At 45.4% G+C, this 24,988-nt stretch overlaps 1 protein-coding gene across 1 annotated transcript in view; it reads right to left on the bottom strand.

Annotated features, from left to right (window-relative positions):
• Positions 1 to 682: 682 nt before the first annotated feature.
• The window catches only part of mttp (microsomal triglyceride transfer protein), a 50,716-nt gene continuing 26,410 nt past the window's right edge, over positions 683 to 24,988 (bottom strand). Inside the window, exons 11-18 of the mRNA XM_052010262.1 lie at positions 21,116 to 21,328; positions 18,722 to 18,933; positions 17,922 to 18,019; positions 15,407 to 15,528; positions 12,986 to 13,213; positions 11,158 to 11,282; positions 8,372 to 8,542; positions 683 to 3,271 (exon numbers count right to left, since the gene is read on the bottom strand). Of these exons, the coding sequence (XP_051866222.1) occupies positions 3,106 to 3,271; positions 8,372 to 8,542; positions 11,158 to 11,282; positions 12,986 to 13,213; positions 15,407 to 15,528; positions 17,922 to 18,019; positions 18,722 to 18,933; positions 21,116 to 21,328 (1,335 nt within the window). The 3' untranslated portion in view covers positions 683 to 3,105. The remainder of the gene's footprint in view (positions 3,272 to 8,371; positions 8,543 to 11,157; positions 11,283 to 12,985; positions 13,214 to 15,406; positions 15,529 to 17,921; positions 18,020 to 18,721; positions 18,934 to 21,115; positions 21,329 to 24,988) is intronic.

The following is a 24,988-nucleotide window of genomic DNA, read 5'->3' as shown; positions in this document are numbered from 1 at the left end:
CACCTTAAACCTGTGCCCTCTCATTTTAGCTCAGACTTTGTAAGATACATACCAATTTCCACATTTGTTTTATCAGTTTACAAAGAAAATGTACATTTCCGATGACTTTGTATGCACCAAAATGCCAGAGTAAAGGGATTAAAGATTTGGATCGTAAAGGTTTACTGGAACGGGTGGAGGTGATTCAGCCTCAATGAACACTGCTGTGTCTTTCTGTCGGGTTATGTTTATACCTTGAATGTTTACCTATTCTTTTGTATTTATCACATTTTCTTATAGTTAGCACATTTATAAAAATGATTTTGGTTATGCCTTTATTCCCAACCTTTAATTTTAGTGTTTTTATGGAGTGTTCTTCAAGACATGTAGCTTTTGTTTTCCTACTTTAATTCTAGCCATTTAGGGTTTACTATTTTATTTTTAATATTATAGTTTAGGCTTCAGTCTTTGCCATAGTTTTCTCACATTTCAGGAAAGACAAGACATTTCAGAAGTAACTTGGGACTCGTTGGCTAATTTGCACCTTATTGTCTGCCTGCACTGCACTTTCTCTGTAACTGTAACACTTTATTCTGCATTCTGTTATTGCTTTTCCCTTGTACTACCTCAATGCACTGATGTGATGAAATGATCTGTATGGATGGCACACAAAACAAAGTTTTTCACTGGACCTCGGTACATGTGACAATAATTAAACAATTTAATTTACCGATAACCATCTTTTATATCACCCATAAAAAATAACAAAATATTAACTATTGATCCCAGAATTCTGATTCAAAGCCTGAATTTTCCAAGTTCCTTTCTGAGTTTTAGTGCATGCATAACTACTATTCCTGGCAACGTCAAGTGACAAATTGCTGGTGTTTGCCAACACCTCCAGGAATTAAAGATGAAGCTTCAGGCTTTTATTGGGACAGAAATCATACAGAGAACAAACAGGTATTATTCTATTTTTTCATTGATTTTTTTAATAGTTATAAAAATATTGGAGATGGGCCGCTTGATTGAGAATCACCCAATAGGATAAAAAAAAGTCTGCTGTTTCCTGATTGGTCATGAGCAATGATAGATATGTTGGATTGCCAGTGGCAAGGGCATGACTGTGAAGTTGGAAGTCTTTTAAAAAACCTCGAGGAATATGCCTGGCCAAAGTTGGTCACGTCAAACCAAAGGCCCGAGTGGCTGATTGTGTCAGTCGTGTCAAATTGGTGAGGAAAAGTGTTTTCAGAAAATCCTGGCTCAGAAATTACAGGCTGTTTAAAAGCTGTGATTATTTTTGAATTGATATTCCACAAAATGTCACAGGACTATTGTAAACAACACTTCTCACAAACATTGCTATTGTACAAGAGCCTAACTATTGCTGTTGAATTACCTCTGTGCTCAAACCATGATCTTTCCCCCACCGCTCACTTTATTTCCAATTACATCATTGGCTGTGTCTGAATTTGCAACTGTTTTACCCTCTGAACTGTAAGCTGTTCAATTTCACCCTACATTTAAAAAAAACTTTAAATACACATAAAAAAGTAAATATCACAAAGGTATTAAATTAACACACACAGCCTTAAAGGAGAAGTTAATTCATCTGAATTGAACAAATAATTCTAAATGTCAGTCTGGGAGTTAAATTCTCCCTTTAAATCTTCACCTATGTTGGATCCAAGTTACCTGGGAGAAAAGCACGGTTCAGAGGACCTTTCTAGCCAGTGTATCAGGAGGGACCCACAGGGTTCACTCAGAACTGTCCTCCACTAGCAGCTGGAGAGATCCTGAGCAAGTCCTCCCACTCTCCAACAGGTGGTGGCACCCATTGTCCAGTAGCACACTCCCCCGAATTCTGGGAACCTCCACAGATAATTGATCGCAGAGACTTTCAGAGTATAACCTCTGATTGGATCCAACTTCAAGTGGACTTTCTTTTCTCCAGTGATCGGAGCCTTGGCAATGTTCACCCTTTGCAAACGCCCGTGGATCAAGTCCACGTTGTTCCCAGATAGGGATCACCCGTGAGACTGGCCCTGCACAGGAAAGGGAGGTCAGACCCTCTGGAAGGCCACTCCTTCAGCATGTGTGACCCGGTTGGTTGAATGGGCTTCCTGCTTTGCCACAAGATTCTATGAATCAATGGCCCAGAAAGGGTTCCACTGAAATGAATCAAGAATCATTGCTAACATTCTCCTTTTAGTTTCAGCTAAAGTTTTGACCTGCATTTCACAGCTTTAACATCTCCCTATGCTCTCTCTAACTGCCCTTATTAATAAACTTGTAAACATTGGGATCACCTCAGTAACCCAGAGCTCATCCTATCAGATCTCCTTGGTTATCTCCTACCCTCTCACTTGTGACTAACTTTGTTTTCCCATTTCACTAGTTCTGACGAGGATCTTCAGCCTGTTTCTCTCTCTGCAGGTGCTGCATGGCCTGCTGAGTGTTCCCAGAATTTTCTCTTCTTGTTCCACCGACACCAGTTGCTGAACTGCTGCTCTTGACAATCTGCTGGTGGCAGGGAGGAGTGGATAAAGGAATAATTTTAGCCTAACACTGTACATTCAACAGGAAACCGAAGGAGCAGAAGATTTAACAGCGAGTCCTCATGAGGTGTAAGAAATTAAGTCTTGGACATGACCTGGCCGATATTTATCTCTCCTTCAGTGTTACAAAGCAGATTATCATGGTATTACCTCATTGCTATTTGTGGGAATTTATTTGCACAAACTGGCTGCTGCGTTACCTACGTTACAAGAGTGACTATACCTCAGAATTATTTCTTTGACTGTAAAGCACTTCAGGATGTCCTTAAAGAGATAAAGAAAGGCGCTATAAAAATGCAAGGGGGTATGTTTCCTGCCATCAGCTTTTGTTAAAATTATTCACTTCATAAGGTTTCAAAAATCGCAGCAACAGGCAGACACAAGGAGACCTCTTTCCACATTTAGAATTACTTAACAATTCAGACTCATTCTCCCTAGTTGCTGGGCAGATGGTGCCAGCCTCCTCTAACCTCTGGTTTGGTTTTATTTCTGCATCTTCTCCTTGTAGCGTCTGTGGTGAGTGACAGATTGCCCCTTCTCGTCTTCCCCCCACCCCACCAGTCCGATCTCAGAACCAGTCCGACGAGTTCGACTCCATCGCAAAGACCCTTCTGCACATGTCAGAGTTTTCCTGGTGGAGCGGGAATTCTGATCCAGGTATCACAGCTTTCCTGCCTTTCCGAGAAATGTAGGATTGTCCTGATGATAAGCTTTCATACTTGGTCACAAATTGCCTGTAAAATCAAACGTATATTAACAAAGCTCCTCAGTGTCCATGTTTCAAAAGTGTCTCAATACCCACCAGCTTCAAAACGTTCAATCAAGGTCATGTATTCTAATGAAAGGTTATCAAACAGAAAAGTGAACTCTCTTTCTCCGCAGATGCTGTCTGACCTGCTGACTGCTTTCAGTATTCTCTGTTTTACTCCACTTGGAGCGAGATTTGGAGCGGAAAATTTGAAAACAGGTGAGTCTGTGTGCTTGTGCTTGGTGAGTTTCATTTGCAAGTTGTTCATAGTTGATTGGTTCATTGGCTGGTTAACAGCAGCCAATAAAAAGAAGTAAGGGTCAAGCAGAGTGGCCATTTTGGAGCAGCCAGTGTTGGAGTGGGGAGCTGAGGCTCCGGCTCCGGCTCAAGGGGCTTCAGGGAGACAAGGCTAAGGAGTTGGTGACTTGGAGTGAGGGCGGGACGTTTGAAAAGAAGTGAGTCTCCTCGCTTGCTTGTAAGTTTAACTCGCAGGAATTTAAGAGGTAAGTCAGCTAATTGTTAGTTAATAGGTGATTGGCAGCTAATAAAAAGTTAGGGTCAAGTGGGCGGCTCCATTTTGGAGCAGCCAGTTGGAGAGTGAATGCCAACCTGTGAATACCGGGCGTCGCTGAAGCGGGCAAGCAACACTAAGGTAAGCGGAGGGTAGGTTCCTAATTTTTTTTCTCTCTGTCTCTTTATTTTCCCTCAAAGATTTCTAGTCATGGTGGGTGAGCTCAGACCAATGTCGTGCTCCTCCTGTGCCATGTGGGAACTCAGGGAGGCTGTCAGTGTCCCTGATGACCACGTGTACAGGAAGTGTGTCCAGCTGCAGCTCCCGACAGACCGCATGACGGCACTGGAGCTGCACATGGATTCACTTTGGAGCATCCGCGGTGCTGAGAGTGTTGTGGATAGCACGTTTAGCGAGTTGGCCACACTGCAGTTTAAAGGCCGAGGGAAGGATAGGGAATGGGTGACCAATAGGCAGAGCAGTAGCAGGGAGGTAGCGCAGGAGTCCCCTGCAGTCATCTCCCTCCAGAACAGATATACTGCTTTGGATACTGTTGAGGGAGATGGCTCATCAGGGGAGGGCAGCAGTAGCCAGGATCATGGCACCGTGAGTGGCTCTGCTGCACAGGAGGGCAGGAAGAAGAGTAGCGGAGCTCTAGTGGTCGGGGATTCCATGGTAAGGAGAATAGACAGGAGCTTCTGTGGCTGCAAACGGGACTCCTGGTTGGTGTGTTGCCCTCCTGGGTGCAAGGGTCAGCAGTGTCTCAGAGTGGCTGCAGGGATTCTGGAAGGGGACGGTGAACAGCCAGTTGTCGTGGTGCATGTAGGTACCAACAAGAAAGGAAAAAAGCAGGCTGAGGTCTCACAAGCTGAATTTAGGGAGCTAGAAGATAGATTTAAAAAGTAGGACCTCGAAGGTAATAATCTCAGGATTACTACCTGTGCCACATTCTAGTCAGAGTAGGAACAGCAGCACAGTTAGGATGAATCTGTGGCTTGAGCAGTGGGGCAGGAGGGAAGGTTTCAGATTTCTGGGGCAGTTCTGGGGGAGGTGGGACCAGTACAAACCAGACTGTCTACACCTAGGCAGGACTGGGATCAATGCCCGAGGGGGATTGTTTACTAGTGCTTTTGGGGAGGGTTTAAATTAATATGGCAGAGGGAGGGGAATCCATGCAGAAAGACAGAGGGAAGCAAGAGGTAGTGGGAAACTGGAAGCTTGGGAGAATTTTAAAAAGCAACAAAGAACCACTAAGCAAGCAATAAGGAAAGGGAAGATAGTTTATGAAAATAAACTAGCACAAAATATAAAAACAGATAGTAAAAGTTTTTATAATTGTATAAAGTGGAAAAGAGATGAGATATCTTTATTAGTCACATGTACATCGAAACACACAGTGAAATGCATCTTTTGCATAGAGTGTTCTGGGGGCAGCCCGCAAGTGTCGCCACGCTTCCGGCGCTAACATAGCATGCCCACAACTTCCTAACCCATACGTCTTTGGAATGTGGAAGGAAACCAGAGCACCCGGAGGAAACCCACGCAGACACAGGGAGAACATACAAACTCCTTACAGACAGTGGCGGGAATTGAACCTGGGTCGCTGGTGCTGTAATAGTGTTATGCTAACTGCTAGGTGTCTTAGAAGGGGGAATTAATATTGGGTAATGTGGAAATGGCCAAGGCCTTGAATGACGATTTTGTGTCGGTCTTCACAGTGGAGGATGCGTCTAACATGCCAAAGAGGCGTTATGGATGCGATGGGAGGTGAGGACTTCGATACAATCGTTGTCACTAAAGAGGCAGTGATGAGCAAACTAGTGGGCCTAAAGGTAGACAAGTCCCCTGGTCCTGATGGGATGCATCCCAGGGTACTGAAAGAAATGGCAGAAGTTATAGTAGAAGCGTTTGTGATAATTTACCAAAATTCTCTGGACTCTGAGCAGGTCCCTGTGGATTGGAAGACAGCGAATGTCATGCCACTGTTTAAAAAGTATGTAGGTAAAATGCAGGTAACTATAGGCCAGTTAGCTTAACATCTGTAGTCGGGGAAATGCTTGAAGCTATCATTAAGGAAGAAATAGTGAGACATCTGGATAGAAGTTGTTCCATTGGGCAGACACAGCATGGATTCAGGAAGGGCAGGTCCTCTTTGACAAACTTACTGGAGTTGATGATATAATGAGCGCAGTGGATAGAGGGGAACAGGTGGATGTTGTACCTTGGATTTCCAGAAGGCGTTCGATAAAGTGCCGCATAAAAGGCTTATCCACACGATAAGGATGCATGGAGTTGGGGGTAAGGTATTAGCAATGGATAGAGGATCAGTTAACCAATAGAAGGCAGAAAGTTGGGACAAATGGGTGTTTCTCTGGTTGGCAATCAGTGGTGAGCGGGGTGCCGCGGGGGTCGGTGCTGGGCCCACAACTGTTCACGATGTACATTAACGATTTAGAAGAGGGGACCGAGTGTAGAGTTTGCTGATGACACTAAACTGAGCGGAAAAGCAAATTGTGCAGAGCATGCGGAGAGTCTGCAGAGAGATACAGATAGGTTAAGTGAGTGGGCAAGGGTCTGGCAGATGGAGTACAATGTTGGTAAATGCAAGGTCATCCACTTCGGAAGGAAAAATAGAAGATCAGATGATTATTTAAATGGTGAAAGATTGCAGCATGCTGTTGTGCAGAGGGGCTTGGGAGTGCTTGTGCATGAATTGCAAAAGGTTGGTTTGCAGGTGCAACAGGTTATCAAAAAGGCAAATGGAATGTTGGCCTTCATTGCTGGAGGGATTGAATTTAAGAACAGGGAGGTTATGCTGGTGAGGCCACACCTAGAGTACTGCGCGCAGTTCTGGTCTCCTTACTTGAGGAAGGATATACTGACTTTGGAGGTGGTGCAGAGGAGGTTCACCAGGTTGATTCTGGAGATGAGGGGGTTAGCCTATGAGGAGAGATTGAGTCGCCTGGGACTTTACTCGCTGGAATTCAGAAGAATGAGAGGGGATTTTATAGAAACATATAAAATTATGAAAGGGATAGATAAGATAGAAGCAAAAAGGTTGTTTCCACTGGTAGGTGAGACTAGAACTAGGGGACATAGCCTCAAGATTCAGGGGAGTAGATCTAGGACGGAGATGAGGAGAAATGGCTTTTCCCAGAGAGTAGTGAATCTGTGGAATTCTCTGCCCAGGGAAGCAGTAGAGGCTACCTCATTAAATATATTTAAGACACAGTTAGATAGATTTTTGCATAGTAGAGGAATTAAGGGTCATGGGGAAAAGGCAGGTAGGTGGATCTGAGTCCATGGCTGTAAAAGATAACTGGACATGCAAGTGCTAACAACTGGCAATGTAAGGGTTAATGGTGTGCAGCTATTCTTCCCATAGTGTGTTATTGCCTCAACCATGGGATGAATATAGTTATGACTGTAAAAATGTCCAGGTGCTGGTGAGAAAGAGAAGTTTTTAAGACGTATCTTGTTTTGCTAAAAGCTTGCTATAAACAACTGCTTAGTGAGTGCGGCTTCCCACGGAGGTTTCTCATGAAGTGGGTATAAAGATGGGGACACTAACTGGTGAATCTCCGAGTGGGATCAGTACAGAGCTCGGGTTACACTGTTTACTCTTTCTCTGTATCCCTCACTCCCGCTAGCGTTAAGATAAAGCATTAGTCGTAAGTTCTTTGATTCTGCTGTTGTCTGATTTATTACAGCGCGGCTCAACTTTCACACGGCCAGCTCAGCCATGATCTTATTGAATGGCGGAGCAGGCTCAACGGGCCAGATGGCCGCCTCCTGCTCCTATTTCTTATGTTCTTAAATATCCAGGACTTAATATTGTTATCCTTTCCTGTGGGAAGTGCGGCCTCTCCACCACTGCGCCGCTCTCTACCTCGTGGCCATGGCAGCGGTGGATCTACTGCACATGGTTATGGGCCAAATGCTGGCAAACAGGAGTAGTTTGGATGGGGCATCTTGGTCAGCGTGGACCTGTTGGGCCGAAGGGCCTGTTTTTCTGTGCTGTATAACTGTACGAAGCTCTATGACTGTTATAAGGGCCTTGGATCACAGTATAAATTCTACACTAAAGAGGGCCTCCTCTACAAGTTTGACAGAGAAATAATAATGAAAGAGTGTGGCAAATGCTTTTAATCACCAAATTAACTCCCTCCCTCAATCTACTGTACCCATCTGTGCTGCAGATGGATGCTGTGTTTCCATTACAGCACAGAAACAGGCCCAACTGGTCCATGCTGGTGTTTACAACCAACTAGGACTTCCTCCTGCCCCTTTCTTCTCGCCCCGTTGGCATTTGCGTCTATTCCTTTCCGCCTCGTGCAGGGATGATTTCCATATCTTCCCAACCCCCTGGGAAAGGGAGTTCCTCACGAATTCTCTGTTGGATTTGTGATGTGACTACTTGGTATTTTTGGTTCCTAGTTCCAGTCCCACTTGCAAGTAGAGAAATATCTTCCCTCCAGCTGCCCTACTGAACCCGTTCATAACGTTAAAACACTCTATTAGGTCATGCTCCAACCTTTTCTTTCATTGATATAATGGAACTGGTTTGCTTCTCACCTGAAAGGAAACTGGTCTTTGACCATCTGCATACAGACGAGGAAAGGGTACTCAGAGAACTTCACAGTTGAGATGAAGTTGAGCAAAGCCTCCGATTCCACACTCACTTCCACCCCGCTCTGTACAAACAACGAGTCCACCGTGACGTTGCCAACTATGACCACTGCACCCCTTGAGGGCAAATACAAAGAAGTCTGGTTTAGGTTGCTACAGTGAACAATGAACCCACAACATTCACATCTTATTCATACTTAATGCCAAATAGTCTGTTAAGAATGTCTAAGCTTGTCATGTTTCTGAGCTGAAAAGGTGTTTACTACGGCATCTTAAGCAAGCATAATGCAAGAAGGCAAGATTGTAGAGAGGGGTAGAACTGTGGAGGGATCTTAAAATGTGGATGAGAATTTTGAAACTGGCTTTGATGTATCAGGAGCTAGTAAACATGAAGCTCAATGGTGAGTGGGACTTGATGTGAGAAAGGAAACTACGCAGTAGAGTTTGAACTTCAATTAGAGAAGGACTGAGGATTGGAGATTGGCGAGGACAGTGTTATAGTAGCCAAGTCTAGAGGTAACAAAACCAAGGATGAAGGTTTCATCTGATGGGCAGGAGGTACAGAAGCCTGAAGTCCCACACCACTAGGTTCAGGAACAGCGACTTCCCTTCAGCCATTCGGTTCTTGAACCAACCGGCACAACCCTAATCACTACAGTTTAGCAACACCATGATCACTTTGCACAAAAATGGACTTTGTTTTGTTTGTTCTATTTGTGTTCTTTCTTGTAAAAGTTGTGTATAATTTATATTTAATTTATGCTTTTCTTGTGAATGCTGCTTATCTGATGCTCTGTGCCTGTGATGCTGCTGCAAGTAAGTTTTTCATTGCACCTGTGCACACATGGACTTGTGCATCTGACAATAAACTTGACTTTGACTTTTGACTTTGATGGGCTGAGGTAGTGGCCTCGGATATAGAGATGAGCATGGTCTGGGCAGTGGAGATGATGGTCTGAATCTCATCTCAGAATCAGACAGTGCTACAACTAACCGTGTTACATCCCTTGTAAGTTAAACTGACATCAGAGCAGCCTCCAACAAGAAGTGAAGTGAGAAACACTGATAGTACGTAGTAATCACTGTACAGCTGGTCTTAAATGCATCAGTTCCCTGTGACACCAAGGAAACATACAAGGAACATACAGGTATAGAGGACAAGCTCAAAGTATGCTCTCCATTCCAAGCTCAGTTACAAAATATATCAACCCCTACAGGGTTAAATTATGAGAACAAGTTGGATAAACTAGACCTGTATTCACTTGAGTGTACATTATGAGAACCTCTAATAAAAAATGACAGACAAGACAAACCTATTAACTCTGGTGTGGAGTCCGCCTAGAACAAGGAGGTAGAAATTCAAAATGAGAGCATTTGTGGGTGAACCTCTCCCACACGTAAAGGGCAATGGAAATCAGTGGAAGTTGATGGGAATCAAATGGAAATTTCAAAGGTGAGGTGAATAGATTTTTGCTTGGTGAGAGGGCTGAGTTAGACAGAAGTTGGTCAGCCAGATCATCATGTGGATGAGATCCCTGGTTTTACAAACCGCATTACCTCACGCCATGTCCGCTCACCACTGAGCCCTGAGTTCACCGGCTTCTGCTCCATAATAAGGTCTCGTCCTTACTTTCAAATCCCTCCATGATCCTACCCCTCATAATCTTTCTTTATACCTGTTCCTTCAGATACCGCAGTAAACACAGGAATACAAGAAAGTTGTGCATCACTGGATTGCCCTGAGCTGGGGGATTCTGTTTAGGCATTGAAGAGGGTGCCGAGGAGATTTACTGCGATGGTGTCAGGGATGAGAGGCTTCAGGCCTGTGGAGAACCTGGAGTTGTTCTGAGCAGGGAAAGTTAAGGGGAGATTAAATGATGAGGGGTTTGGCAGATTCAGCAGAATAATCTAGTTTCCTCTCATACATGGGTCGGTAATGTGAAGTTGTGGGTTTAAAATTATTGTTATAAGAACCAGAGGAATAATGAGGAGGAACTATTTCACATCAAGTGCTGCACTGCTGTCATTTCAAGAATGCACCAGTTGAAGAAAAAACTTTCAAAGGATGGAGGACTTAGAGATTAGATAGGTTGAGGGGTGACCCGATAGAGGTGTATAAAATTGTAGGAGGCATAGTTAGGGTAGATAGAATCTTTTTCCCTTGGCAGGGGTAACAAAAACAGAGGGCAGAGCTGTAGGGTGAGTGGAGGGAGTTTTAAAGGGAATCTGAGGGGAGGTTTTCTTTACACAGAAATGCTGATATCTGGAATGAGCTGCCAGAGGAGATGGAATCAGATACAATTACCATGCCTGAGGCATTTAGATAAATGAATAGGCAAGGCATAGAAGGACACGAGGGCAAATGGGGTTAGTGCAGACGGGCATAAAGGTTGGCACAGACAGTGTGGGCCGAAGGGCCTGTTTCTGTGCTGTATAACTCTGACAATCACACGTGCATTTGGTGAGAAGTAATTTGGGGAGAAAACAGGGTGTGGTACTAACCTGTACAAGTCTTACAAAGAACTGGCACAGGAGTGACAGAATGAATGGCCTTTCCAGTGCTGTAAAGATTCTAAATTTCTGGATTACAGGATTTAAATGAAACTAAGATGCCAATCAACTGTGAACTGCTTGAAAGGTGAGACAAGGGACTAAACTCCTTCTGTCCCTAATTGCTACAGTAAGTACTACCTGATACAAAGCAGACCACAGGGTGCAGTGAAGCCTCATACCTGTTGCTGACAGTGGTTTTAGACTCTCGGTACCAGAGGCTGAAATCCATCCCACCCGAGATATCAATGGCCAAACCTCCCTGGAAGTCCACAGCTGCCCTCAGTCCTGATTGCAGCGGAAAAACCTGAAAAGAGAAGAAATTGAGGGGTTTCAATTTTGCTTCAAATCTGTCAAAGCTAACCTGACACTGAAGATAAACAGATTTGTCTCAGCATTGGTTATTTTAAATAAAACCTGAAAATGCTGTAGATACTTAGCAGCTCAGGTAACATCCTGAACAGAGAAACAGTTAACATCAGCTGGAGAAAGGTCACCAACCTGAAATATTAATTCTCCCTTGCTCTCCCTCGCTCTCCCTCTCTTGCGCCCTCTCTCTCTCTGACACGCATTTGTTTGAACATACTCCGTGAAGCAATTGGCAATAACCCACTATGCTAAAGTTGCTACAGAAATGCAGGTTGTTGTTATTCATGGGGTGTTTCTTATGTGGTTGGAGGGTGTTACTGTGGAGTATGAACACCCATTCAAGCCATTTTCTGCCACTTAGTGAATGATGTGCTTTGACATCATATGTAGCGCTGGATCACCAATCTATCCACTGCTTGGAAAATTCATTCCCTGGATAGTGGCTGCAGGGTATACCAGCCACATACAAAATGCAGCAATTTGCCAAGGGTTCTTTGACAGTAAAAAACAAACTGCTGGAGAAACTCAGCCGGTCGAGCAGCATCTGTGGAGGCAGAAGGATGGTCAATGTTTTGGGTCAAGACCCTGTGTCAGGACTGAGAGGGTAGAGGGAAGTTAGACCTCCATCTTGACCATTGAGTTCCTCCACGTTCCAGCATCTGCAGTCTCTTGTGCCTCTGGCCCTTTGCCAGTAACTGTCCAAACCTTTCTCCACAAAGATAAGAAGAGCACAGAATCATCAACTTGCAAGTTTGCCTCCAAGTTGAACACCAGCCCAGTTTGGAAATATAATAGTTATTCCTTCAATCTGGAACTCCCTACCTACCAGGACCACCACCATCATGTGGACTATACAGGCAAGGGGAATTTGAATGATCAATGAATGCCATTGATGCACATGCCCTTTTTATGAGAAGGATTTACCACCTTAGGAGGATAAGGAGGTTCGGCTTGTTACCAAACACTGACAAACTTCTATAGATGTACTGTTGAAAGTATCCTGACTGGTTGCATCACGGTCTGGTACAGCAATTCAAATGCACAGGAATGTAAGAAGCTGCAGAAAGTAGTGGACTCTGCCCAATACATCACGGGCACATCCCTCCCCACCATCGGTAGTATCTACAGGAGTCATTGCCTCAAGAAGGCAACGTCCATCATCAAAGATTCCCACCATCCGGGCCATGCCATCTTCTTGCAGCTACCATCAGGCAGGAGGTACAGGAGCCTGAAGTCCCACACCACCAGGTTGAAGAACAGCTACTTCTCTTCTTGAACCAACTGCCACAACCCTAATCACTCTGTACTAAAATGGACTTTGTTGTTTTTTTTGTTCCGTCCTGTAAATATTGTGTATAATTTGTATTTAATTTACTTGTGAATGCTGCTTATCTGATGCTATGTGCCTGTGATGCTGCTGCAAGTAAGTTTTTCACTGCACCTGTGCACACATGTGCATATGACAATAAATTCGACTTTGACTTTGATTAAATCGAGTTCTGTAACTTTTTTTGTTTTTACGCTGGACAATGTTAATAAAAGACAATGTTCTGATCAAGATCCGTGACCTACATATCAATAGAAAGTACTATGGATTTTTCGTGATATGTGAAGCAGAACTTTGTGGGGACGGACAGATACCTGGGAATGATCGATGAGCAGAATGAGCCCTTTGACGACACTCATTGGCTCACCAGTCGTGGTGAACATCTTGGCCATTAAGTCACTGTAGCCTCGAAAGAAGGTGACAGGCCTGAGCTGGACATCAAACAACACGGCAGACATGCCAGCCAGGGAGTCGAGCTTCTCCTCCCCTTCATCTGGGGTTGCGGCTATTAGCGACTCCAGTCCCTGAGCTTCGATCATAACCTGGGGAAGAAAGTGACAACAAATAGACGCTCGATAACTCAAGCTGTTCTAATGCAATGAAGTCAAAAGTTATGATAATACAGGCTGCCAATTCCAAGGCAGCACTGAGTGAGAGCTGCATTGTCCTCTGTAAAAACGAGAGGTAATTGGTTTATTATTGTCACATGTACCAAGATACAGTGACAAACTTTGTCTGCATGCCATCCAGACAGATCATTGCAGACATAATTACATCAAGGTAGTAAAAAGAATAACAAAATGCAAAATGTAGTGTCACAAGAGATTCTGCTGATGCTGGAATCTGGAGCAACACAAAGTGCTGGAGGAACTCAGCAGGTCAGGCAGCATCCGTGGAGGGAAATAAACAGTCGACGTTTCGGGCCGAGACCCTTCATCAGGACTGGAAGGGAAGAGGGCAGGAGCCAGAATAAGAAGGTCAGGGGAGGGGGAGGCTGGCAGGTGACAGGTGAGTCCAGGTGGGGGGGGGGGGGGGGGATGAAAGGGAGTGATGTGAGAAGCTGGGAGGTGATGGGTGAAAGAGGCAGAGGGCTGAAGAAGGAGGAATCTGGTAGGAGAGGGCCGTAGACCATGAAATAAAGGGAAGGAGGTGGGGAACCAGAGGGAGGTGGTGGGCAGGTCATGAGGGCAGGGGAGGGGAAGGGAAGGGGGTGAAGGCACTATAGGAAGGAAGGAAGACGAGGGGGGATGGAAAAGGGTGGGGGAGAGGGGAGGGGTTACCAGAACTTAGAGAAATCGATGTTGGAGCCATCAGGTTGGAGACTCCCAAGGCGGAATATGAGGTGTTGCTCCTCCAACCTGCGTCTGGCCTCAACGTGGCAGTAGAGGAGGCCGTGGACAGACGTCAGTGTGGGAGTGGGATGTGGAATTGAAGTTGGTGGCCACCGGGAGGTCCTGGCTGCTGCGGCGGACGGAGCGAAGGTGCTCGACGAAGCGGTCACCCAATCTGCGTCGGGTCTCACCGATGTACAGGAGGCTGCATCAGGAGCACCGGATGCATTAGAAGACACCCTCGGACTCATAGGGGAAGCGCTGCCTCACCTGGAAGGACTGTCTGGGACCCTGAATGGTGGTGAGGGAGGAGGTGTAGGGGCAGGTTTAACACCTTGCACGGTTGCAGGGATAAGTGCCAGGAGGGTCATCGGTGGGGAGGGACGAGTAGATAAGGGAGCCGTGGAGAGAGCGATCCCTGCAGAAAGCAGAGGGGGAGGGGAAGGTGTGCCTGGTGATGGGATCTGGTTGAGGTGGCGGAAGTTGAGGAGAATGATGTGATGGGAGGCTCGTGGGGTGGTAGGTGAGGACAAGGGGAACCCTGTCCCTGCTATGTCGGCGGGGGGGGGGGGGGGGGGGGGTGGGAATGGAGTGAGGGCAGATGTCCGGGAAATGGAGGAGATGCAGGTGAGGGCAGCAGTGATGGCGGTGGAAGGAAACCCTGTTTACTGAAAATAGAGGACATCTCGATGTCCTGGAATGGAAAGCCTCATCATGGGAACAGATGAGGCCGAGGAACTGAGAGAAGGGGATGGCATCCTTGCAAGTGTCAGGGCGGGAAGAGCTGTAGTCAAGGTAACTGTGGGAGTCAGTGGGTTTGTGACTCACTGATCTCTGTGGTTAATCTGTCTCTGGAGATGGAGACCGAGAAAGGGGAATGAGGTGTCGGAGGTGGACCAAGTAAATTTGAGGGCAGGGTGGAAATTGGAGGCAAAGTATTTAGTATAGCAGCTACAGAGAGAGTGCAGTACAGGTGGACAAATAAGGTGCAAGGGCCGTGACAAGGTAGATTGAGAGATCATGTTAATCTTTATTGTACAAGAGATCTGTTCGATAGTCTTATAACAATGGGATAGAAGCTGCCCTTGAGCCTGGTGGTACGTGTTCTCAAGCTTTTGTATCTTCTGCCCAATGGGAGAGGGGAGAAGAGACAATGACTGGGGCGGGAGGGGCCCTTGATTATGTTGGCTGCTTTCCCGAGGCAATGAGAAGTATAGACAGAGTCAATGGAGGGGAGGCTAGTTTCCACGATAGACTGGGCTGTGTTCACAACTCTCTGCAGTTTCTTGCGGTCATGGGCAGAGCAGTTGTCATCCCAGGCTGTGATCCATCCAGATAGGATGCAGTTCCCACCTGTCATGCATGAACAATTGCAGTCAGGAAGAATCATTGCATTCTACATACCTGGGTAGCATGCAGTTGTGATTCCTGGCTGAATACAAAGATGTTCATGTTGCTCTTTCTCAGGATGCCAGAGCCCGAGTACAAAATGTCCAGACTGTATGTGGATGTGGAGTCAGTGCCCTCTGGAAAACACAAAGAATTCCTGGTAACTCCTCTGGCAGCACAGACAATGTGCAAGCTGCCACTGACCAGTTACGTGTCATGCAACGGGAGCTGGCCAACTGATTGGTATTGGGATTGGTTTATTATTGTCACTTGTACCGAGGTACAGTGAAAAACTTGTCTCGCATACCGATCGTACAGGTCAATTCATTACACAGTGCAGTTACATTGAGTTAGTACAGAGTGCATTGATGTAGTACAGGTAAAAACAATAACAGTACAGAGTAAAGTGTCACAGCTACAGAGAAAGTGCAGTGCAATAAGGTGCAAGGTCACAATAAGGTAGATCATGAGGTCAGAGTCCATCTCATTGTATAAGGGAACCGTTCAATAGTTTTATCACAGTGGGGTAGAAGCTGTCCTTGAGTCTGGTGGTACGTGCCCTCAGGCTCCTGTATCGTCTACCCGATGGAAGAGGGGAGAAGAGAGAATGTCCCGGGATGATGCCGTGATCCCAGAGGATAATGATCTTCCCTTAAGTGGTTCACTAGGTTTTCACTTCCTTTCGTTGTGGCGCTGATTTGTGCTGCTCCAAGGGCGCCAGCAGTCCCACCCTTCCCCCCAACCCAACCTGTGGGACTTAATGCAGCAATAGCCAGGAAGCTGTCATAGATGTAGGCATCCCTGCCTCACACGTGCACACTCACAAACACACCCATAAACACACACAGGCAACCTACTCGTGTGCTCCACATAGATGCATACACAAGATGAACACACAGAATCATATGTACTTACACACACAGGTGCACCAGCTCATACACGAGCATGCATACTCACACATGCATTATCACACACACACACACACACACACACACACACACTATCACACACACACACACTCACACATTATCACACACACACACACATCACACACACACACACACACACATTATCACACACAAGCAAAACTATGCTTCCTCCTGTCCATGAGATGCACACATTTGCAATTACACAGACACTGGTGTCCCCCAAACACATGCACCTTTGCTCGTAGAGTGGTATGGGACTTGACCTTCCCCTCTGCCTCTTAATTCACTCTCAGCGCTGCTAGATAAGGGAATAACCCTGGGTTTTTCCATCCTGTGTTATCTGGCTAATCATCAGGAAGCCCACTGAACCACTAGGTATGACCTCTGCTTGGTTTCCTCATTCCTCCCCCAGTGTTACGATTAGTCGAGGGTAGGGAACAGGCAGTTGTCACGTGTCCTCTGACGCAGTGCTGCTGCAGATCTTTTCACCAGTGCACTCTGGTCGGTGTCAGTCTGGGCCATTTGTACGGTTGGTTCTGGGTAACATCCCAATGGTTATAGGGAGCAGGCTCCTCCAAAGCCAACTGTATACTTTGGATCTTTTGCATTTAGCTGACCTGATAACCCTGAAGCTGCAGCCTGGAGCATGTGCAGCCACAACATAGAATGAATGTTGACGCCAGAGACCGCAGATGCTGGAATCTGGAGCAACACACAATCTGTGGGAGGAACTCAGTGGGTCGAGCAGCATCTGTGGGGGAGAGGAATTGTTGATGTTTCAATTCAAAACTCTCATCGGGACTGAGAATGGAGAGGGAAGATAGTCAGTATAAAGAGGAAAGGGGGAGTGGTGAGACAGGGGCCGGTAGGTTATTGGCTGTAGTAGCAGGTCTTGGGAAGAACACAGTTGAAGAGCACTAGAAACCACAGAGGAAGTAGTGAGTCTCGGTAACAACATGGAGTGTTCACGGCTCTGGGGACAGTAACTGCGCTTCAAAAAGCCCATGTTCCTGAGACGTACTTATTTAAAGTCCTTTTTTATATTGTTTTTAATTCCTAATATTAGTCTGACTGGGTTCCAGGGCTGTACATCTACAATGATACCACTCATTTCCAACGCTAGGGAATCACCGCAATCTGCTGGTGAAATCTTCTGCCCATCCTCTTAACTCATCTCCAACCTTTGCTTGTTGACTTGCACTGAAGTGTTACCTGACTACAAAGTTCTCATCCTCAGTCCAAACCCTGTCATGGCCTTGCCCCTCCTCATCATTACAATATCCTTGGTCCTATAGCTCAATGAGAGCTCCATTCTCTTCTGGTTCTGGTCTCTTGTATCCTAAATTTAATCGTTCCACCTACAACAGACAAGCCTTCAAGTGCCAAAGACAGGGTCTCTAAATTATCTCCTTAAACTTCTCCATCTCCCTTCCTTACTGTCCTCCTTTAAGGGGGTCCTTAAAAACTTTCAAATTGGCTTGGTTCTTGTTCACCTGCACTAGTTTCAGCATCAACTTGACAATGACCCTGTTGGGCATCAGTGGATGTTTTACTATGTTGAAGGTGTTGTATAAATGCAAGCGACAGTTGTTTTCACATACGCTTCATGTATCCCGAGTAGGCCGATGAGGAACCAATCTTGGAGAAACGGTCATAGTTGTGAACAGCAGTGTCTTTCAGAACCTTCCACACCATCTCACTGCAAACGATAAAGTAAGGATAAAGTAAGTAAAATCCTTACATTTCGACCAATTGGCAGATCTCGAGAGGTCTCCAAATTATTTGTACTGACCTAACTCACAAATAAACTATGAAACATTTTAAGGAAGCCTGTGCAGTTTTCAAACACATGACCCTCATAAAAAAAATTTGTGTTTGAGTGTACTGAAGGAGAATATCACAGCCTAGGTCACACCAGGACTCCAGCTCAGCTTCCTCCTAGGATTTTTACCATGTAAGGTAGGCCACTGATGTCAACTCAACCACTGAGAAGGATCCCACCACTGTTGGCAGTGGAGGATCCATGAGGTCACTGGTAGACGAAGTCTGCTTTATAGTGTCAAAGCACCAGCAACTTTAATGCTAGCCTCAGGGAAAGGTTACTAAAAACAATTTGGATAGGATGTTCCTTCACAGAGTCTATACTATACAAAAGTATCCCGAGGTGCTTCATGGAGGTATAATAGAATTATACAGGAGGCCATTTGTCATGTTCCAGCCCTTTGAAATCTCTTTTCCCAGACTCCACCCCCACCCCCAAATCTTCCCTTCAGGTGTTTATCCAACCTCCCTTTGAAAGATTCTATTGAAGCATTTTCTCTTTCAGTCTGCACAATTCAGGCCACATAAACTCACTGCTATGTTAAGACACAAATTACAAATCAACAAAATTCCCATCTACCTGCCCGGAAGTCGAAAGTGAAGAATGTCCTGAATCTTTGCGAGTAAATATTTGCTCATCTCAGGAGCCAGTTCACCGATGGAGAGGAGAATGTTTTTCACCTCCATGTACGAGGGGTTGTTGTTGAAGATGACATCTGCAGCAGACATACGCACAGTCTTCTCATGGACCCCCTTGGTCTGATGGTAGATCCTGTTCATTACCTTTTTCACCTGGTCAGAGAGAAGACATGATAGAAAGCTCCTTCAACAACACCTCCCGAACACACAACCTCTACCACCTGAAAGGACCAGGACAGCAGGTCAGTGGAAGTACTGCCACCCACAAGGTCCTTTCTACCGCTTATAAATCTTGACTTGGAAATATATCACCAACCTTTCAATGTCGCCAGATCAATATTCTAGGTTTACCTACCTTACTTTTAAGTGGTTCAAGATAATGGTTGACCACCACCTTCTTAAGTTAGAGATGGCCAATAAGTGCTGGGTTTGCATGAATCAAATAAAAGTCTTCTCGTGGCTATGGACAGCATTCTCTCTGGGCGTCTGCTTAAGATGGGGAGGTGCCAACTGAGCTTTGGTGGCAAGTTTTACTCCACAGATGTGGAGTAAAGCTCAACCCAGCCACACAATAGATGGAGGGAGACAGTGTGCTTCATGGTGACAGTCTGTAGTATCCCCACTCCTGGGTCAGTAGATTGAGGTTCCCATTCTAGATCAAATTCATGCTGATGCTCCCAGTGCAATACCTAGGGAGTGCTGCACTGTATGAGGTGCTGTCTTTCACAAAAGACATCAAAGGCGCCATCTGCTTTCTCGGGGTGGACTCTAAAAATTCCATGCTACCTCTCCCCAGTGTTCTAAGCCAATACTTATCCTTCTACCAACATCCCAGTAACAAATCAACAGACAGTATCATATCACTGATTGGGGAAGTGTCCATGCTGACTTTCAGAGCCATCCTATCAGATCCAATGTCCCATTTATTTCCCAGTACTGTATACTCTCAGACATACCCATCAATTTCACCTCTCCTTTGCCCCCACTAAGGATAATTTACTGTAGCCAATTAACCTCCTAACCAGCAGTGCCCAAGGTCAGCATCGAACCCTGTTGTCTGAAGCTGAGTGGTAGCACCATTAACTGCCCAACCCCTGGACAATTTTACAGCTGAACCAATACTGAAGCAAGTAATATTTATGGAAAGCATCCATTCCAGATACATCACAGCTTGGTATGGCAACTGATCTGCCCGTGACTGCAAGAAACTGCAGAGGGCTGTGGACACAGCTCAGCACATCACAGAAACCAACCTCCCCTCCATGGACTCTTGTCTACACTTCTCGCTGCCGACATAATCAAAGACCCCACCCACCCTGGACATTCTCTCTTCTCCCCTCTCCCATCAGGCGGAAGATACAAAAGCCTGAAAGCACGTACCACCAGGCTCAAGGACAGCTTCTATCCCGCTGTTATAAGACTATTGAACGGTCCTCTAGTACAATAAGATAGACTCTTGACCTTGAAATCTTCCTCGTTGTGACCTTGCACCTTACTGTCTGCCTGCACTGCACTTTCTCTGTAACTGTAACACTTTATTCTACATTCTGTATTGTTTTACCTTGTACTACCTCAATGCACTGTGTAATGAATTGATCTGTATGAACGGTATGCAGACAAGTTTTTCACTGTACCTCGGTACATGTGACAATAATAGACCAATTCCAATTCCTCGGGCAGGTTTGCATCATAAGTGGTGACAGTGGGTAGTGGGTTTGACCCTCGGCATGTCAGGTAAGATAGAGAATCTGAGACCATTTCCTGTACAGCACAGAAATAGTGGGTAGTAGGTTAAGTCCAAGGGACCAAAAAACAATCTGCCGGAGGAACTGAGTGGGTCAAGCAACATCTGTGGAGGCAGAGGGATGGTCAACATTTCCAGCTGAGACCCAACATTAGAACCGATGCAAAGTTTCCTCCCAAGACATCAACCATCCCTTTGCCTCCACAGATGCTGCTTGATCTGCTGAGTTCCTCTAGCAGTTTGTTGTTGCATCAGATTCCAGCATCTGCAGTCTCTTGTGTCTCCAAGACAAAGGAAGATTTAAAGAAATGTACAAAAATATGAGGTGCTTTTTATGAAGCGAGTAAAGAGAAATTGTTCTCTCATCCAAGTGGGTATTGGTTAAGCTCTGGAAAGTGCTACCTGAAAGGATGGTGGCATCAGATCCCATCGGTTCCCTTGACAAGCACGGATCTGCAGGATAATGGGGGTAAGGCTGGGATACTGGGCAAAACTGGGTAGCCCTTTCAAAGAGCTAGTATTGCTCTGATGGCCCAAATGGTCTTCTGAGTACTAAGACTTAATGAACGTGATGGTGATGTGGTGTCTCACCTCCTCTGTGATGAAAGCTTGCTCATATTTCTGGATAGCTGAGACTGCGACGTTGCTGACGGGTCCGCAGCCTGCCTCTGCATGTTTCAGCAAAATGGGAACTGCATCGGGAAGGAGGGCATTCTTCAAAGCAAGAAGGTACATCAGAATCTCAGCTTCCTTTGTCGCTGTATCCGCCCCTTCCAGAATCATTTCCTTTGCTTTAATCACTGTCTGAAATGAAAAAAATACAATATCAGACAATGAAGTTTACATTACGGAGTGCAATCTACCTTCTGACTCATTCCCCACATCGGTAGCCTAAGGAAGGTGTGGAATGGGTTCTGTTTTTACAGAAATCCTCGTCAGTTTTGTCCATAACTCAAATCACTCAATATGGTTACCACACCTCCACAGTGCTGTAATGAATGGCATCAATAAACGCATAAGACTGATAAGAAAGAATAATTACTAAAAGTGAAGAGAGAGAGGAGACTACTTCTGCTGTTTGTAGGAACAAACGTATGTATGTATGTCGGACTTTTGAATTGAATAATATCACGGGAGCTCGCGCCTATGTAGGGGTGTCCATCAGTTGAGTGTTCATAACCCAGGGAGGGCACAGCAGTATAGCGGTTAGTGTAACGCTATTACAGCGCCAGCGACCAGAGTTCAATTCTGGCTGCTGTCCTTAAGGAGTTTGTATGTTCTCCCCGTGTCTGCGTGGGTTTGCTCCGGGTGCTCTGGTTTCCTCCCACATTCCAAAGATGTACGGGTTAGGAAGTTGTGGGCATGTTATGTTGGCGCCTGAACCGTGGCGACACTTACGGGCTGCCTTCAGAACACTCTACGCAAAAGATGCATTTCACTGTGTGTTTCGATGTACATGTGACTAATGAAGATGTCTTATCTTATCTCTTAAAAGCCCCCAATGAATTTGCCTCCACCACCCTATCAGGCAATGCATTCCAGGCATCAACCACCCTGAGTAAAAAAACTTATCCCTCTAGTCTGTTCTGAACCTACCCCCTCACCTTAAATACACACCCTCTGGTATTGGATCACAATAATGGGAAAAAGAAATTTCTTGTCCACCCTATCTATGCCCCTCATGATTTTATACACTTCCAACAGATCACCCCTCAGCCCCCAGAACACTCTACGCAAAAGATGCATTTCACTGTGTGTTTCGATGTACATGTGACTAAAAAAGATATCTTATATGTTTAAGACTGAAATCCAACATTTTAGGCTCTCAGGGAATCAGAGAATATGGTCATTAAAAAAACATTCAAAACACAGGAGCAGAAGTATGCAGTCAGTCCTTCAAGCCTGCTCTGCCATTCCTTATGATTATTGCTGATCCAATCTTGGCCTCAACACCACTTTCCCACTCTCTTCCCTTAGCCCTTGAGGCCTTTGTAGTTTATAGTCTGTTAATCTCTGACTTGAATAACTCCATCACCACAGCTTCCTGTGGCAGAGAATCTAAAATTCTCTGAGAAAAGAAATTCCTCCTCAACTCCACCTGAAATGGAGATCCTTTAATCTGAAACCATGTCCCCAAGTTCTAGATATACCCAATAAGGGGCACATCCTTTCAGCAACCCCCTCAGAAACTCATGGTTCAATAAAACCACTGCTCATTCTTCCATATTCTAGTAAACATAGGCCCCACCTCATCTACCCTTGCTCAAATGTGTTCATCCCAGGAATCAACCAAATGAACTTTCTCTGCCTCCACTGTAAGCATATTTTTCCTTAAACATGGAAAGCAAAACTTTACACAGTACTCCAGGTATAGTTTCGTCAACATCTTATAAAGTTGCATCAAAACTTCCTGCTTTAACAGGTCCCATTTTTGTTGTAGTGATTGCTCAGAAAAGAATCTTTCATTATAGTTATTACAAGAAACACCAAGGCTCAGTGGACAGCTCTCTTGCCCGAGTCAAGAAGCTGTTTGTTTGTCCCCCAATACAGAAGCTCGAGTGTGTAATCTATGCTGTTGCTCCCAGTGCAGCGCAGAAAGTGTGCTGAAGGAGTGTATTTCTGATATGATGGTAATGGGCAGGCACGGTAGGGTAGCGGTTAGCGTAACGCTATTACAACGCCAGCAACCCGGGTTCAATTCTGGCCGCTGTCTGTAAGGAGTTTGTATGTTCTCCCCATGGGTTTCCTTCCACATTCCAAAGATGTACGGGTTAGGAAGTTGTGGGCATGCTTTGTGGCGACACTTGTGGGCTGCCCCCAGAACACACTATGCAAAGATGCATTTCACTGTGTGTTTCGATGTACATGTGACTAATAAAGATATCTTATCTTATCTTATCCAAGACCTTGTGAAAGAATAGATCTTTATAAGATGGAGCTAGGTAAACATGGAGGAGAAAGAAATGAATATTTCTGCAAAGGATTGAGACGGCTGAAAAGAGATTCATGCAGAACATGTATAAATTAGGTGGCGGGCATTCTGATTGGTTGCATCACCCCCTGGTATGGAAACTGCAATGTTCAGGATCGTAAGAGGCTGCAGAGGGTTGTAGACTCAGCCAGCTCCATCACGGGCACAACCCTCCCCACCATCGAGGACATCTTCAAGAGATGGTGCTTCAAGAAGGTGGCATCCATCATTAAGGACCTTCCCCACCTGAGACATGCCCTCTTCTCATTACTACCATCAGGGAGGAGGTACAGGAGCCTAAAGACCCACACTCAATGTTTCAGGAACAGCTTCTTCCCCTTCGCCATCAGATTTCTGAACGGTCCATGAACCCAGGAACACTGCCTTGTTATTCCTCTCATGCACAAAATTTATTTATTCATTTATTTATTTGTAACTTGTAGTGATTTTATGCCTTGCACTGTACTGCTACCTCAGAACAACACGTTTCACGACATATGTCAGTGATAATAAATCTGATTCTGATTCAGGTAGGTTGGTTTTGTGCTACAGACCTGATGTAATGACCTGAGTAAATGGTGGGGCCTTGGGGAGTGTTGTAGAACAGAAAATAAGATAAGATGAGATAAGATAAGATCAGATCAGATCTTTATTAGTCACATGTACATCGAAACAGACAGTGAAATGCATCTTTTGCGTAGAGTGTTCTGGGGGCAGCCCGCAAGTGTCGCCACACTTCCGGGCCAACATAGCATGCCCACAACTTCCTAACCCATACGTCTTTTTGGAATGTGGGAGGAAACCGGAGCACCCGGAGGAAACCCACACAGACACGGGGAGAACGTACAACCTCCTTACACACAGTGGCCAGAATTGAACCCGGGTCGCTGGCGCTGTAAAGTGTTACGTTGACCACTACAACCTTGGGATACAGGTACATTGTTCCCTGAAAGTGGAGACACAGGTAATAGGATGGTGAAGAAGGTGTTTGGCGTGCTTGCCTTCATTGGTCAGAGCATCCAAGTACAAGAGTTGAGACACCATGTTTCAGCTGTATAAGACGTTGGTGAGACTGCACTTGGAATATCGTACGCAGTTCTGGTCACCTGGGTACAGGAAGGATGTCATTAAGCTGGAAAGAGTGCTGAAAAGATTCACAAGGATGTTACTAGGATTGAAGGGCTTGAGTTACAAGGAGAGACTGGATGGGCTGGGACTGTTTTCCCTGGAGCGAAGGAGGCTGAGGGGTGACCTTATAGAGGTTTATACAATCATGAGAGGCATAGATAAGGTAGATGGTCAGAGTCTATTTCCCAGGGCAGGGGAGTCTAAAACTAGAGGGCATAGGTTTAAGGTGAGAGGGAAAAGACTTAAAAGAGATCTGGGGGTAGTGCGTATTTGGACGAGCTGCTAGAAGAAGTGGTAGGTTACAATTACAACGTTTAAAGAACATTTAGACAGGTTCATGGATAGGAAAGGTTTAGAGGGAAATG

Source organism: Pristis pectinata, chromosome 2, assembly GCF_009764475.1.
Source record: "Pristis pectinata isolate sPriPec2 chromosome 2, sPriPec2.1.pri, whole genome shotgun sequence".
Taxonomy (NCBI): Eukaryota; Metazoa; Chordata; class Chondrichthyes; order Rhinopristiformes; family Pristidae; genus Pristis; species Pristis pectinata.
The sequence above is the reverse complement of the archived record's forward strand: the minus strand, read 5'-3'. Positions and strand labels throughout refer to the sequence as shown.